General features: G+C 41.5%; 1 protein-coding gene and 3 non-coding genes across 4 annotated transcripts in view; 1 reads left to right on the plus strand and 3 right to left on the minus strand.

The window, feature by feature from the left end:
• LOC138962794 (uncharacterized) overlaps positions 1–16,338 on the plus strand; it is a 41,845-nt gene that overhangs the window by 2,508 nt on the left and 22,999 nt on the right. Inside the window, exons 2-3 of the mRNA XM_070334755.1 lie at positions 139–300; positions 3,472–3,592. Coding sequence (XP_070190856.1) covers positions 139–300; positions 3,472–3,592 — 283 coding nt within the window. The remainder of the gene's footprint in view (positions 1–138; positions 301–3,471; positions 3,593–16,338) is intronic.
• LOC138963359 (small nucleolar RNA U3) lies at positions 9,183–9,402 on the minus strand. The gene has a single exon (XR_011454820.1). It is a non-coding gene; the product is annotated as a small nucleolar RNA U3 (small nucleolar RNA).
• LOC138963361 (small nucleolar RNA U3) lies at positions 10,473–10,692 on the minus strand. The gene has a single exon (XR_011454822.1). It is a non-coding gene; the product is annotated as a small nucleolar RNA U3 (small nucleolar RNA).
• LOC138963362 (small nucleolar RNA U3) lies at positions 11,772–11,991 on the minus strand. Its single transcript, XR_011454823.1, has one exon. It is a non-coding gene; the product is annotated as a small nucleolar RNA U3 (small nucleolar RNA).

Genomic DNA, 16,338 nt, shown 5'->3' on the forward strand with positions numbered 1-16,338 from the left:
GCTGCGACTTCTGTCTTGTGTGTGGCGCACGTTATATGTCAAAGCAGCACCGCCCTGATATGGCCCTTCGTGGTCGGCTGGGCGTTAAGCAAACAAACAAAAAACAAATCATCATGGTTGGTCCTTTTTCTGTTGTAGCCGATAACAATAAATACGTCAATTCAACGACGTGCCAGGGCAGATGTGCGTTGTTCGTTCACCCGTCCCTGAAGCCGAAGTGCCAGTGTGATGGACTGTGTGGTATCAACGCCGTTAAAGTCGACTGTTGCAAGGACTACGAGAGAATATGCATGAAAGAGAGTAAGTTTTGTTGTTGTTGTGTTTTTGTTTGTTTGCGTACAGCTTCTGATTCTTAGATATATACCTTTGTGTTCACATCAAGGGCTGTTGCCAGGACTACGAGGAATTGTGCCTGAAAGAGAGTAAGCTTTTGCGGATTTTTTTCTTGTTGTTGGGTTTACGTAAAGCTTCTGATTCTTAAATATACCTTTGTGTTTACAAGGACTACAAGGAAATATGCCTGAAAGAGAGTAAGTTAGTTGTGATGTTTTTGTGTTTTTGTGTTGCGGACAGCTTCTGATTCTTAAAAAATACCTTTGTGTTTACACCAAGGGCTGTTGTCAGGACTACGTGGAAATATACCTGAAAGAGAGTAAGTTGGTTTTTGTTGTTGTTGCCTACAGCTTCTGCTTCTTAGATATATACCTTTGTGTTTACAACGGCGACTGTTGCAAGATCTACGTGGAAATATGCCTGCAAGAAAGTTAGTTTTGTTGTTGTTGTGTTTTGGTTTGTTTGCGTACAGCTTCTGATTCTTATATATACCTTTGTGTTCACACCAACGGCTGTTGCCAGGACTACGAGGAAATGTGCCAGAAAGAGAGTAAGCTTTTGTGGATATTTTTTCTTTGCACACGCCTTCTGATTCTGAAAAATACCTTAGTATTTACAACGAATTGTGGCTCAAAGAGAGTAAGTTTGTTTTGTTTTGTTTTATTTTGGTTGTTTTGCGTAGGGGAAGGGCTCCTAATATGGACCACTTTTTGTTTCATGCTAATAACTAGCTTGTTTTCTTGCGAAGAAGTTTCATTTTGTGTTTGGTAGTCCTTCTCTCTTAGGTTAACCATGAGGCCTAATCAGAGTGAAATCGCTTTGATAGATATTCAGCAAAAATTAAATACAGAAAAAATCACAAATGGTCCATATTAGGAGCCTGGGCGCCTAATATGGACCAGTGAAGCGGCCTTCACGAATCACTCTAAAAAGTCCCCTATACTTCAAAATAACAGGATAAAACTTAGTGTACAAGCCAGACTAATTAAAATAGGCTTTAGATTTATCTGTTTCGGGATGATGAGAGCATTATTTGAAGCACACCAGGAAACTAAAGAAGCTTATCAAAAACAGAGTGAAAATAAGTGAAATGATCAACTTCCACGAAAAGAAGACTTTTTGTTATATTTTTTTTAAATCTCGAGGGCTAGTTATAGGTTTATTTCCAGCAAGCTTTTTACTGAATTAATAAAAATAGCCTTTAGCTTTTATTTTCTTCGATTTGTTGCTATTATTTTTTGTTTGCAGTAGAAACTAGGGGTGAACACTGCTAAGCTGTCATATGTAGCAATTTTTGTGTGATAAAAGCTTTGGCTGTGGACAGAAACGAGTCCTTTTTAGGCGGCAAATTTAGAGTGAACGCTGCCAAAAGTGAACAAAAGAAAAAAAGCCTAACGGTTTTGAGATTTGTGTTTCTGCAACTGTTTTGACATGTGCAAGTTATCCAGAGAGCGTAAATACAGCGAATAAAACTTTTTTGAGCGCTCTAGCGCCGTTAGTTTGTCAGAACAGGAGGTGGTCCATATTAGGAGCCGGTCCATATTAGGAGCCCTTCCCCTACATCTTCTGATTCTTATATATACCTTTGTGTTTACAACGAGAATTGTTGTCAAGACTACGAGGAAAATATACCTGAAAGAGAGCAAGTTGTGTTCTTTAAAAAAATAAATTGTGTGTGTACAGCTTCTGATTCTTCGATATACCTTTGTGTTTACACCTAGAGCTGTTGCCAGGACTACGAGGAAATGTGCCTGAAAGAGAGTAAGCTTTTGTGGGGGGTTATCTTTGCACACGCGTTCTGATTCTGAAAAATACATTTGTATTTAAAACGAGGACTGTTGCTAGGACTACGAGGAAATGTGCCAGAAAGAGAGTACGCTTTTGTAGAATTTTTTTCTTTGCACACGCCTTCTGATTCTGAAAAATACCTTTGTATTTAAAACGAGGACTGTTGCTAGGACCACCGGGAAATATGCCTGACAGAAAGTGAGTTTTTTTTTCTTTCTTTGCACACGCCTTCTAATTAAAGGTAGATACCTCTGTATTTACAAAAATGACTGTTGCTAGGACTACGAGATAATATGTCTGAAAGAGGGGTGGTGTTTTCCACACCTTCTGATGCTCTCGTAAGCGACCACCTGCTCACAACGACCAATCCCAAGGATCCCAGACGAGTTTTTCTTCTATATAATTCACCTTTCCATAGCGACCCCCTGTCTGTTAGGACGACTTTTAGACGGTCCCTAGGGTGACCGTTGTAGACAGGTTTGACTGTACCTTTTTTTTCTTCTTGTAAACCATTCTTAAATCTACACGTATCTGTCCAGGCCTTTACATAAAATAAGAGCCTCCTTCCACTTTGAGACATACCTAAAGTCTAAATCCTGACTGCTTGCTGTGCATAGCAGGTATTCTTTTTTCTTCTACTTTTTGCCCCTTTTTTGGGGGCTGAATTGATTTTGTAACCTGCAAAATACATTAGCCAAGCAATTTCCACAAGCACAAAAAGCGGTCCGGATGATGTTGATGTTTGGTTTGTGTTCTAGTGGAGGAGATTTTTTATCCCATGGAACTGAACTGAAGTGATTCAACCTATTCGTGTGTGTGTGTGTGTGTGTGTGTGTGTGTGTGTGTGTGTGTGTGTGTGTGTGTGTGTGTGTGTGTGTCTGTCTGTCTGTCTGTCTGTCTGCCTGCCTGTCTGTCTGTATGTCTGTATGTGTATGTGTGTGTGTGCCGTAGGTGTGTGTGTGTGTGCGAGAATTAGAGCTCGAAGCAAACGGTTAAATGGTGCATGGTAGTTCGGCGAAGACGATTTTAGCACGCATCTCAAAACTTCGAATTGTACTGACTTTGTCTTGGTGATAGAAGAAGACTTTCATGTTTTAACAATGTTTGTCTCACAAGCTGAACATCTATCTGTCTATTCTCTAGATATAAACAGTGAGGTCCAGCGCGCCATAACGAATCTTCCGATTCACATCTATAAACGTCCACTCGAAATAACATTTTGAAAAAATGCTTGCTCTCTATGGAGATCACCGAGGGTGTTCCCTGGCAGTAAGGGTTCAAACGGAAGAGTGTATGTACTGTATATAAAAGCCTGGCGATGTCTGTGATCATATGTGGGTTTTTTTCCAGCCGTACCCAAGAAGAGCTCGGACTTAGTGGTCTGGGTGGCATCCATCGTGGGATGCGTCTTCGTTGTGGTCATCGTCCTTGCCATTGTCTACTTCTGCCTCATCAAAAAGAAAGATACAAGGTGGGTCAAGGATAAACGTGTTGGGTGCAATCGTACAGCATAATCCCGCTTATAATTCCACAGTCGAACTTGTCTATAACGATCACCCAAAGGACCAACCAGAAGTGGTCGTTGAAGACAGGCGGTCGTTAAGTAAAGATGCATTATATGAAAGCTGAAGCCTCGTCGGTCATCTTGTTGGGTGGTCGTCCTGGGCAGGTTGACGTTAAGGAGAGGTCGTCGCCAGGGAAGGTTTGACTGTATCAGAGATCTGAAAGAATCAGGCCTGAAAAGGAAGGGAGTCTTAAACTGGAGGTTGCATGATTTACCGACCTAATGAACAGAACCTCCGAAAAAGCAAGGTCTCAAAAATGTGGGAGTCTTAGATCATGGGGTCTTAAAACCGGGATCGACTCTGTCTAAAGAGAGAAATTAGACGCACGGGGGTACCTAGCATTATTGTATGCTTTTTTTTGGTCGCAACATTAGACAAAATCCTGAAAATCTGTGCAATCAAACATTCTGCATGCAGCTGTGTACCTCTTACTGGGTGGAAGGGAGCCTACTTCTCTCATGTCGATTAGCATGCATCGTGAATGATGCGGGAATGGGAGATCCAAAACAATAACAAGATTTCTTCTTCTTGTCTTCTTGGCGTTCGCTGTCAGATCGTCAGTCCGGACTGCAGGGCGAAACGTGCTGTCCTCTCCGAGTCCTCTCTGGGGCCGTATAGCTTCTTTTGTAGCGCTGTCTCCTCTGGCCAGAGCAAAAGGGCTCAGGGCAACTCATTCAAACAGCTATTTATCTAAAGTCTTCCTTAAATTACAAACCCTTTGTACCTCACATCCCTAGTTCAGAAAATCTCAGTACATGTGCTGTCGAAATCGAAATAAAAGGATCCAAAAACCTCAACATAGCTAACATCTATTACCCCCAAGGGTGTAATAAAAAAAGGACCTACCCACTGGCTAAAATCCCTGAATCATAGCAGAGCAAACTGGTACATGGTGCGTGCTGGGTAATTTTAATAATCACCACCCTCTGTGGGACTCTGCTAACCCTAGATATAAACATGCCAATAGCAACCATGCTGACGTCATTTTGGAAACTGATTTTGTATACTAAATGATGACTCGGCAGCCAGACTTTAGACAGAGCTGACCATTCCCCGTCAGCAATCGATCTCTCCCTTTGCTCAAATTCCATAGTCACTGACATCGACTGGAACGTTCTCCCGGACACCCTCGGTTCCGATCACTTACCCATTGTTCTTACCTTCCGCCATTTCACCCCTAATCGCAATAACTCGGAGGCCAGAAAAAAGTACAATTACAAACAGGCAAATTGGGACAGCTTCCGTGCGGAGCTCGAGGGTGTCAGAGAGGAAACTCTCCTTACGGACGACATCGAAGCCTCTTACAATAGCATACGTCAATGTATACTCACTGCTGCCAATAATCACATTCCGCTTAAATCAGTAAATCCTAACTGTAAGGCCAAAAGGATTGAGTGGTGGAATGCAGACTGTGATGAAGCCTTGGCAAACAAGCGATATCACATTAGGACATATCTCAGGCACTGACGGCTGCAATTACTGGCCGTATAAAATTTCATCTCACACGGCATCACTGCAGAGCGCCTAGAACTGTACCAACGGAATATGCGCGATATAAGCCTCATTGATTGATTGATTGATTGACTGTTCAGACGCTAACTTCACGAATATGAAGTCAGCTGAAATACAATTTAACCAGATCACCGCTAAGGCTAAACTTCAAAACTGGGAAAACTTTCCCACAAAGAAACTAGAGATTACAAAGACTGGCAAAATCTGGAAGAAAATCCGCAGATTTAAATGTAGATAAAGAACTACAGAAAAGACACTACTATCGGGAGATAAATTGACCACAACTGACTCTGAAAAGGCAAACATATCAGCAGATACCTTTGCCAAAAATAGTCAATCAAAATCCCTAGATACTGAACGACTCAATTATAGGTTAGATCAGGAGAAGAGTTTCACATACCCCCCAGATGACAACCAGTTGCCTATAAACTGTATGTTTAAAACAAAAGAAGTCCAAAACGCCATCTCTTCCGTGAAAGACCAAAAAAAATCCACAGGTTCAGACCCAATATCATATCACATGATAAAACATTTACCACCTAACTTTGTTTATTTGCTCACTCAGTTTTTCAATCTATGCTGGTTAAAGGGTAATATCCCCGCAGCGTGGTCAGACTCACGAGTAGTAGCAGTATTGAAGAGCGGAAAACCGGGCAATCTACCTGGCAGTTACCGCCCCATATCACTAACCCCCCACCTCAGCAAGATCTTTGAGCGTGTGGTGAACCAGAGGCTGGAGTTCCACCTCAATAAACACAATATCATCCCTACATGCCAGGCAGGGTTCAGGCAAGGTCATTCGTGTGCGGACCACATTGTGCACGTCACTGAAAAAATCAAAAAGACCTTGGTACATAGTAATAATTCTCTTCTTGGAACCTTCTTTGATATTAAATCTGCGTACGACAGCGTCTGGCATGCTCGTCTACTCCTAACACTCGGCAGAATTGGTGTCTCTGGCCACATGTACCAATTCATCAAAAACTTCATCAGCAATCGCCGCAAGATGTCTGTCCGAGTGGGCTCTTTGGTGTCCGAAACCCATGTGCTGGACATGGGGGTTCCCCAGGGCAGTATCATCGCGCCAAACTTATTCAGTATCATGCTCTATGACATTACTTCTGTTAAGGTTGATGGTGCTAGTGTACTTCTGTATGCGGACGACCTCGTCTTAATATACACTAATAGACCACGCTATAACAGAGTTACCAACACTGTCGACTTATCTTCTTACCAAACTAAAATCGACAACCTCTGTCAATATATGTACACCAACGGCTTCCAACTATCCTCAAATAAAACAGTCTTTCTTGTTGTCTCCCGTAGACAACTGTGCAGGAACTGTAGTATAAATATAGGTTGTGATATTATCAAACCGAGCTCAGAAGCTAAGTTCCTCTGCGTTATCATTGATACTCGACTTAACTGGACCAGTCATATCGAACATCTGATCAATAAGGCCAACAAGGATCTATATATCATACGCTACCTGGCGTCTCAATCATGGGCCAGAGGACGCAAGTGTGTCACAGAGGTAGTGCGGGCATTAATTCGCTCCCGCCTCTAGTACCGGTGCGAAGCGTACTTCGCGACGCGCCCGGCGCTCATGAAAAAAACTGGCTATTAGGCGCTCAAGATAGCTCTGGGACTCTCCCAACAAGCGAGTAATAGTCGAGTCTTCAGCGAGTGTGGGTGGCTCCCCCTTGAAGATGAGATAAAACTCCGTTCAGCTCAGTATGCTGTCAGAGCCCACGCGGTAGAGAACTCTGCCTGCGAGGTCCTGACTGACTTTTTTTCCTCAGCAGCAAACTTATGAGGTCAACACCAAACATAGCACTCAACTCTTGGCCAAAACGCTACCCTTATCCGACACAGTAAACCGCATTCTAGCCGATAGCGGGATGAAGGTCAGTGAGCTGGCCAGGGTCCCTCCGCCCTCCTACCCGCCCTGGCTTGAGGAAACCCCTACTATTATATGACAGTGAAGATAATACTACCAAAAAAGATAACCCCGTCTACCTAGCTACTGTTACAAAAGAAACCCTAAACTACAAATTCTCGGAGCATTTAAAAGTCTTCACTGACGGATCCAAATTTGCAGACGCCAGCGTTGTCTGCGCCTTTGTGATCCCAGATCTCAAAATCTCAAGGAAATATACTCTTAATAAAGACATCTCCATATTCTCAGCCGAGCTATTTGCCTTGCTCATGGCATGCACTTTTATAAATGACCTCCCAGTCACACCGCGTGCAGTAGTTTTCTGCTCTGACTCGCGCTCTTCACTACAAGCTCTGCATCGAAACACATCAAATCGGGCAGAGCTACAAAGAGACATCCTCTTTACATGTCACCAGTTAATCGCATCCGGCACATCCGTAGCATTTCTCTGGGTCCCCTCTCACGTAGGGATCCGGGGAAATGAGCTGGCGGATGTCGCTGCCAAAGAAGCGGCAGAATCTAGCCCAGCTATAACACCAACATCGGCTACTCAGTTACCGAGTTCTACAGTAAATTTCGTAAACTTATTCGAAGTCAGTACGTAACATCTCTGTCCTATCAACCCATTGATATGAACGATCTACACCCCGATCTCCCAACAAACCTCCTCACTATCTTCAGACGCCTCCGTGCCGGCGGCTGCCGCTTCCATATCTTTAACAAGTCCTGCCATTGTGGAGAACCCTATTCATTCCAGCACATTTTCGCTCCATGCGCTACAAATAGAATTACCTTTAAAACCTTATATGACTATATGCAGCTCCATGGTCTGAGTCCCCAGGATTATTTGCGCAGTAGCAGTTCTCCAGGCTGGTCACACAGCTTGCTGCTGTGCCGACTGGTCAGGGTCTCGGACATGGGGCTGTGGGTATAACTCTAAGCCCAGATTATCACATCGGCGTGTTTCAGTTTGAGGTCGAGTGGCTCCCGCCATCCCTCCTGATTCTAGCGACTACCTTCTAGACAACATATCCTCACCCTAGGCTCACTAGTCGCCAAACTGTATATATTATTTTTTATTACCACAGCCTTCGTGGCTTACATCTTAATCCTTTTATTTTTAAAAAGTTTTGAGATTTATTGTTCGTGTTCCTCTTACTTGCTCATCTATTTGCTTTTATTGGTGATCCTGAAAGGTTCTACCTTTTAAGTCGCTTTGAATAAAAAATCATTTTACAAACCCGTTATTCAAGATATAGAATACAGACTTATAATTCTTACCAAGAAACATCTTAACTACTTTTCATTTTAACGAATTCCACAGAGCATTATCATCTCAACCCCACCCCCTGCCCTCCTTTTTTTTTGTTGAAAGCGGACAAACACTCAAATCCTTAATGGCTTAAAACCGTAGGACTTTTAATATTAATTTTAAGGATAATATTTTATCAGACACAACTAATGCTAACGTGGCTGACCGAACTTATTATTTGAATACACCTCCTCAGTACTGGTGTTATGGGTGGTGGGGGGAGGGGGGGGTGATTACCCACCTCTCAATCGATTGGCACGGAAGAATGACCAAAATAAGTAAGGTGGCAGGGAGTTTTACCAGCATAGTGCGCATTTATTGAATGCATCAATGAAAATAAGGATACATTTTAAGATTAGGATAATTTACAATGTATTTCAGCATTCGAACTGTAACCGCTCAGAATATCATTCCTTCCTCCGCCACCTTCCCCTCCACTCTCCAAACAGTTAGCATTTCTTGTGCAAACATGGAGGTCTGTACGCTCCCCCTATCAAAGATATTTCATGAACATAAATAGTGTTTCCCAACAAGTTTGTGTCTGTACAGTATCCCGAGTACGTTGTAAAACTTTGAGGATAACGAACGAGTTTTTTGTATAGTTTGGGTTGGGAAGGTGGTAACGCTGCAAATGCCATTTTATTGAGAGAAAGATTTTAACCGTAAGCATTTAGAATGCTGTGGAGGTAGAATAAATTGCCATTTTGTTTGAAAAACAGTTGTTTGAACCGTAACCGCTCAGAATGCCACCCCTTCCTCCAACTCCCCACAGAAGGGAGGAGAGGAACGTTCATCAATGGCACAAGCCAACCGCTAGAGCCAGCAGTCAGCCATGCCCGCTTCGCGCTCAGAAGGGGAGGCTGCTTCTCGTCCTCGCGGGTTACGGTCCTGTCAGTTTTACCTGACGTCTCGGCAGAACATACTTTTGAAGTGATCCCTAAAAGTATGATCTTACCTATTTAATGGATAAAAGAACCCCCAACGTAAGGACATATTAATAGTAAACTGGTTTATGAAAAATACAGTCTACATAACAAGTATCTATTGTATTTTGAAAGTGTAATTTGGCTTACAAACGGACATAAAAAGGAAGAACAAATACATGTTCAATATGTCCGGTATTTTATCAGACACAACTAATGCTAACGTGGCTGACCGAACTGATTATTTGAATACACCTCCTCAGTACGAAAGGGAAAGAACTGGTGTTATGGGTGGTGGGGGGAGGGGGGGGGTGATTACCCACCTCTCAATCGATTGGCATGGAAGAATGACCAAAATAAGTAAGGTGGCAGGGAGTTTTACCAGCATAGTGTGCATTTATTGAATGCATCAATATAAATTAGGATACATTTTAAGATTAGGATAATTTACAATGTATTTCAGCATTCGAACTGTAACCGCTCAGAATATCATTCCTTCCTCCGCCACCTTCCCCTCCACTCTCCCTCCTCCCCCCCTTCTGTGTGCAATGAATGTATGGATGAAGATTGAGGAAATGGCAATTTGCAGAAATTGGTACAGGTGGAAGGGTTTGCCTTTTCCTCAAGCTATCTTTACTATCAATATTGACATTGTTGAAACAGAAATGAAAATAAGATAAAATAAGAAAACTTTGTTCGTTTTTATTTGACATAAAACATGGAAATTTGTCTTTTGGCACCACATCGCAAATGGAGTAAAAACTGATTTCCTCCAGAACAATCACACAAACTCAATTAACGTTATTGACAAACAGTTCGCATTTCTTGTGCAAACATGGAGGTCTGTACGCTCCCCTTTATCAAAGATATTTCATGAACATAAATAGTGTTTCCCATCAGGTTTGTGTCTGTACAGTATCCCGAGTAAGTTGTAAAACTTTGAGGATAACGAACGAGGTAGTTGTATAGTTTGGGTTGGGAAGGTGGTAACGCTGCAAATGCCATTTGATTGAGAGAAAGATATTAACCGTGAGCATTTAGAATGCTGTGAAGGTAGAATAAATTGCCATTTTGTTTGAAAAACATTTGTTTGAACCGTAACCGCTCAGAATGCCACCCCTTCCTCCAACTCCCCACAGAAGGGAGGAGAGGAACGTTCATCAATGGCACAAGCCAACCGCTAGAGCCAGCAGTCAGCCATGCCCGCTTCGCGCTCAGAAGGGGAGGCTGCTTCTCGTCCTCGCGGGTTACGGTCCTGTCAGTTTTACCTGACGTCTCGGCAGAACATACTTTTGAAGTGATCCCTAAAAGTATGATCTTACCTATTAAATGGATGAACTAACCCCAAACGTAAGGACATATTAATAGTAAACTGGTTTATGAAAAATACAGTCTACATAACAAGTATCTATTGTATTTTGTAAGTGTAATTTGGCTTACAAACGGACATAAAAAGGAAGAACAAATACATGTTCAATATGTCCGGTATTTTATCAGACACAACTAATGCTAACGTGGCTGACCGAACTGATTATTTGAATACACCTCCTCAGTACGAAAGGGAAAGAACTGGTGTTATGGGTGGTGGGGGGAGGGGGGGTGATTACCCACCTCTCAATCGATTGGCACGGAAGAATGACCAAAATAAGTAAGGTGGCAGGGAGTTTTACCAGCATAGTGCGCATTTATTGAATCCATCAATGTAAATTAGGATACATTTTAAGATTGGGATAATTTACAATGTATTTCAGCATTCGAACTGTAACCGCTCAGAATATCATTCCTTCCTCCGCCACCTTCCCCTCCACTCTCCCTCCCTGCCCCTCCCCCCCCCCTTCTGTGTGCAATGAATGTATGGATGAAGATTGAGGAAATGGCAATTTGCAGAAATTGGTACAGGTGGAAGGGTTTGCCTTTTCCTCAAGCTATCTTTACTATTAATATTGACATTGTTGAAACAGAAATGAAAATAAGATAAAATAAGAAAACTTTGTTCGTTTTTATTTGACATAAAACATGGAAATTTGTCTTTTGGCACCACATCGCAAATGGAGTAAAAACTGATTTCCTCTAGAACAATCACACAAACTCAATTAACGTTATTGACAAACAGTTCGCATTTCTTGTGCAAACATGGAGGTCTGTACGCTCCCCCTTATCAAAGATATTTCATGAACATAAATAGTGTTTCCCAACAAGTTTGTGTCTGTACAGTATCTCGAGTAAGTTGTAAAACTTTGAGGATAACGAACGAGGTAGTTGTATAGTTTGGGTTGGGAAGGTGGTAACGCTGCAAATGCCATTTGATTGAGAGAAAAGATTTTAACCGTGAGCGTTTAGAATGCTGTGGAGGTAGAATAAATTGCCATTTTGTTTGAAAACCAGTTGTTTGAACCGTAACCGCTCAGAATGCCACCCCTTCCTCCAACTCCCCACAGAAGGGAGGAGAGGAACGTTCATCAATGGCACAAGCCAACCGCTAGAGCCAGCAGTCAGCCATGCCCGCTTCGCGCTCAGAAGGGGAGGCTGCTTCTCGTCCTCGCGGGTTACGGTCCTGTCAGTTTTACCTGACGTCTCGGCAGAACATACTTTTGAAGTGATCCCTAAAAGTATGATCTTACCTATTTAATAATAATAATAATAAGAAGAAGAACATTTATATAGCGCTAAATCAAAAACTTTCGTTAAAAAGGCTTGCTCTAAGCGCTTGAGACAGGTTTCACAGTCTTCAGAGTCGGGTATGTCCCTAACTTTGATATCAAATAAAATGTTTCGTTTTGTTGAGTCGTGAATTTTCACTGGTCTGTGTCGAATGTCTTCGGAATTTACATATGAAAAATAAACTTTGATCGAATTTAAGTCAAGTTTGTATTCCCCACCAGCGAAAAAGGTAGGTCGGTCGTGAGAAATGAGACAGACACGATTTCCCTTTTTAGCCACATTGCAATAGACAAAGGCACCAGTACAAAAACACACAAAGAAATCCAGTTAAAAGTACATTAGAAACCAAAGAACAGAGATAGATGAACACACTTAGTTAAAAAAAACAATGAATGTGTTTATGTTTAGTCGATACAATCGCATGTGAAGTAAACGGTCTTTTTTCTAAATGTGTCTGTCTCAAAAACGTTAATTACAAATCTGTTCAGTTGGAATGGCTGTTAAAAGGTTTGGACGTAACATGCTTTTAATAAGTAGCAATTTCCATCAAATCACGATATGAAAGGGTTTTGAAAGGCTAACTACGGCTTATTCTACTTGCGCTTGGTCATTTTGTCACTCGGGCAAGGTGTCTGTCTCATTTTTTCTCACGACCGCCCTGCAGACAAATCGTCCGCTATAACCGCCATACACAGCAAATTGTCATGATGCAACCAATTTTACACTTCCTATCCGTTGTCAGGCAGATAATCAACTGGCTGACTAAAGAATTTTTCGGCATGTGTTCATTTCAGAGCACGTTATTTACTGTCTAGTAACTCGGGCAAGGTGTCTGTCTCATTTTTTCTCACGACCGCCCTGCAGACAAAATCGTCTGCTATAACCGCCATACACAGCAAATTGTCATGATTCAACCAATTTTACACTTCCTATCCGTTGTCAGGCAGATGATCAACTGGCTGACTAAAGAATTTTTCGGCATGTGTTTATTTCAGAGCACGTTATTTACTGTCTAGTCACTCGGGCAAGGTGTCTGTCTCATTTTTTCTCACGACCGTCCTGAAGACAAATCGTCTGTTATGACCGCCATACACAGCAAATTGCCATGATGCGACCAATTTTATACTTCCTATCCGTTGTCAGGCAGATGATCAACTGGCTGACTAAAGAATTTTTCGGCATGTGTTTATTTCAGAGCACGTTATTTACTGTCTGTCTCTGAAAACCTTGAATTCTCACGACCGCCCGGCACTTTGACGGTCATTTCTTACCAAATGTTAAGCAGATTCATTTGTAAAATAACAACATTCAGTGACTGTGTCTGATCAACGCCAGTGTTTTTTTTCAATCCTTGAATGCACTGCATTGTGAATGTTGTGGTCAAGTGAGAGTTTTATAGACATTGCCGTACGTTTTTCAACACTTTGATGACGTCAGACAGCAGATTGAAAACGTTCCAACTTGGAAAGAGAGCCAGTCACGATCATATAATCGTAGGGAATCAATAGTTGCTTTGTGTATTAACTTTCAAGTGCTTTTAAAAGTTTGATTTTTATCATTGTTATTGTTGCATATGTGCGTGCGTACGTGCGTGCGCGCCTGTCAGTGTGGAAGAGTGTAGCCTGGTAAGTGTATCCAATTCCGACCGACTTCGGGGATACCTAAATCCGACCGATTTTCCAAGTCACTAATGATGAGGTTCACACGTCATCCCAACAGAAAGAATGCCATTCATACAAGGGCCATTCATGAACGGTTGATGACGCGACGTCACGAACCAATCGTTTCGTCACGAGAGTTAATTGCGTCATCTGCACCGCGGCGCGAAATGTGCCTTCGCCATACGTTTCTTGCAAAGGGGGAGATAATTTGATGAACAGAGTTGTGTTTCTTTTACATGGATGTTAATAAGTGTTTTTGGAAGAATAATGTTATGGTTCTGACTAAATCTCATTGTACTTTTTAATCGAAAAGGGGAAAATCTTATCGATCGTGATTAGATACCCAGTTTTTGAGAGAGTATTTAAATCCGACAACAACGCAGATAATACAAAACGCTGCACAAAATCCCAGTAAAACCATTCATTGTTTACGTTTATGACTTGAAAAAAGCATATGAACAAGGAAACATATCAGATGATGTATTATCTAGCTGTGTGTGTGTGTGTGTGTGTGAGCGTGCGGCCGAGCGTTGCGCGCACGTGTTCGTTTGTGTGTGTGTGTGCGTGCGTGCGTGCGTGCGTGCGTGCGTGCGTGTGTGTGTGTGTGTGTAAGCGTGCGCGCGAGCGTTGTGCGCACGTGTTCGTTTGTGTTAGCGTATGTGTGTGTGTGTGTGTGAGTGTGTGTGTGTGTGTGTGTGTGTGTGTGTGTGTGTGTGAGTGTTGATGCGTGAGTGTTGATGCGTGCGTACTTGCATGTGTGCGTGCGAGAGGGGTTGTTTTTTTTTTATGTGTGCAGAGTAGTTGTTGTAGAAAATGCAAGACAGTAAGGTTCAGTCTGTAGTGGATATACTGGGACAGCGTCCATGTACTATGCCACAGTTCAGTCTGTAGTGGATATACTGGGACAGCGTCCATGTACTATGCCACAGTTCAGTCTGTAGTGGATATACTGGGACTGCGTCCAGGTACTATGCCACAGTTCAGTCAGTAGTGGATATACTAGGACTGCGTTAAGGTACTCTGCCACAGTCTTTGATGACGTCATTTCCGTTTTTGTGATAGTTGAGGCGGACCTGTTAAGTAATTTTTGATTAAGTCGGGACTTTGATATTGCATTTGAGCCAGGTAGCTTGAAAATAAGTGAATTAGTTCGCTCATTAAAATTGTCATCAAAAACGAATATTTCATTACAGATTCAAACACTACTGCATTGTACTTCTTATCTTCTCCTGATTTAAAATATATATATACATATGTTATGTTTACTTTAAAAACGCGTTCAGAATTAAAGAAAACAGGTTGAGTATGCTTCGCGGAGATGAGTGTGATCCGTGACGGTTTTCGGGTATGGTTAGCCGAGACTATCTGAATTTAGTCTCGCCGATCGGACTGTTTTTTTTTTTAGTTTATCCTTCAATTTGATGCCTATAGATTGACTACATGTTTTTATATCGCTTTACGCGACTTGTTTTAAATTTCGTCAAGTTATGAAATGTATTATAAAATTTGGTACATAACATTCTAAAAATTGCAAATAACAATAACACTTTTGATTACAGATTCAAAAGTTATTGCATTGTATCCTTTGGATTTCCTGGATCCCAATGTATAAACAGATATATATGTCATGCTTAGTGTGAAAATCTGCTCAAATGAGAAAAATCGCCCGTTTTGTTCATATGCTTCGCGGAGGCAACCCGTCTCGGTCTTCTGGTTTCGGCTAGCCAAATCTCAAAATGCATTGTTAATGACTCATCCCTGATTCCAATGTTGATCTTTTAGTTTCAAACCAACTTAATGTTTTATTATCACTTCACATGACTTGTGTATATTTTTTTTCGCTGTCATGATGTCACCATTTAGAGGGTAGGGTTACATTTTCAGGTATTTATTCCCCAAGAATATGCAAAAAAAATTCCAAACTCGTTTTTTTCTATTGGTCAATGATTCTACTTTTTTTTTACAGTGAGAAATGGAGTGCAATAACCATTGTTACTTTTGAAGGTATGCTCATGACGTGCATCACAGCGAAATAGCAGTTCAGAAGAACGGAATTCCCATAATTAGTCCTTATTTGCTGCTTTTTTCACTGAGCTCGGAAATGATATTTTGCTTGCATTGTTATTGCTTAATTTATTAAAGCCTCTGGACAATATTCTTTGAATAAATCGTTACCCAATTCTGTTTACGTCTATCCCTTTGTTTGATAGAGTACTGTAACAAGCTATCACATTATGTCGACAAGAATGCGTCTCCATACAAGTTTTTGTCTTGATTCCATCCAGGAGGATGTCAGGCTTTAATAAAAACACTATTTCAAAGATCTCTGTCAAGATTGATTTTGTTGAAAAAAAAGGAAGTCTGTGATTGAAGATTGTGAAACCTGCCTTGACATCTAAACTAAAACGTCATTCACACTCTTTACAATGATGTACAAGAACTTCATGTCACACTCTTTCATTCAGTATAGCACCATTCACACAGTTGTTATTCTGTACAAGACAATAAGTTAGTCTAACATTTAGAATGTTCATAAGATGAAAACAAGAGAAAACCAGACTGATTAAAACAACTGCTTAGTGCTAACAAAGCATGAATCTTAATGATAACGTAATATTAACTGTTAAGACCATAAAAAAAACCT

This window comes from Littorina saxatilis, linkage group LG3 (genome assembly GCF_037325665.1).
Source record: "Littorina saxatilis isolate snail1 linkage group LG3, US_GU_Lsax_2.0, whole genome shotgun sequence".
Classification (NCBI taxonomy): Eukaryota; Metazoa; Mollusca; class Gastropoda; order Littorinimorpha; family Littorinidae; genus Littorina; species Littorina saxatilis.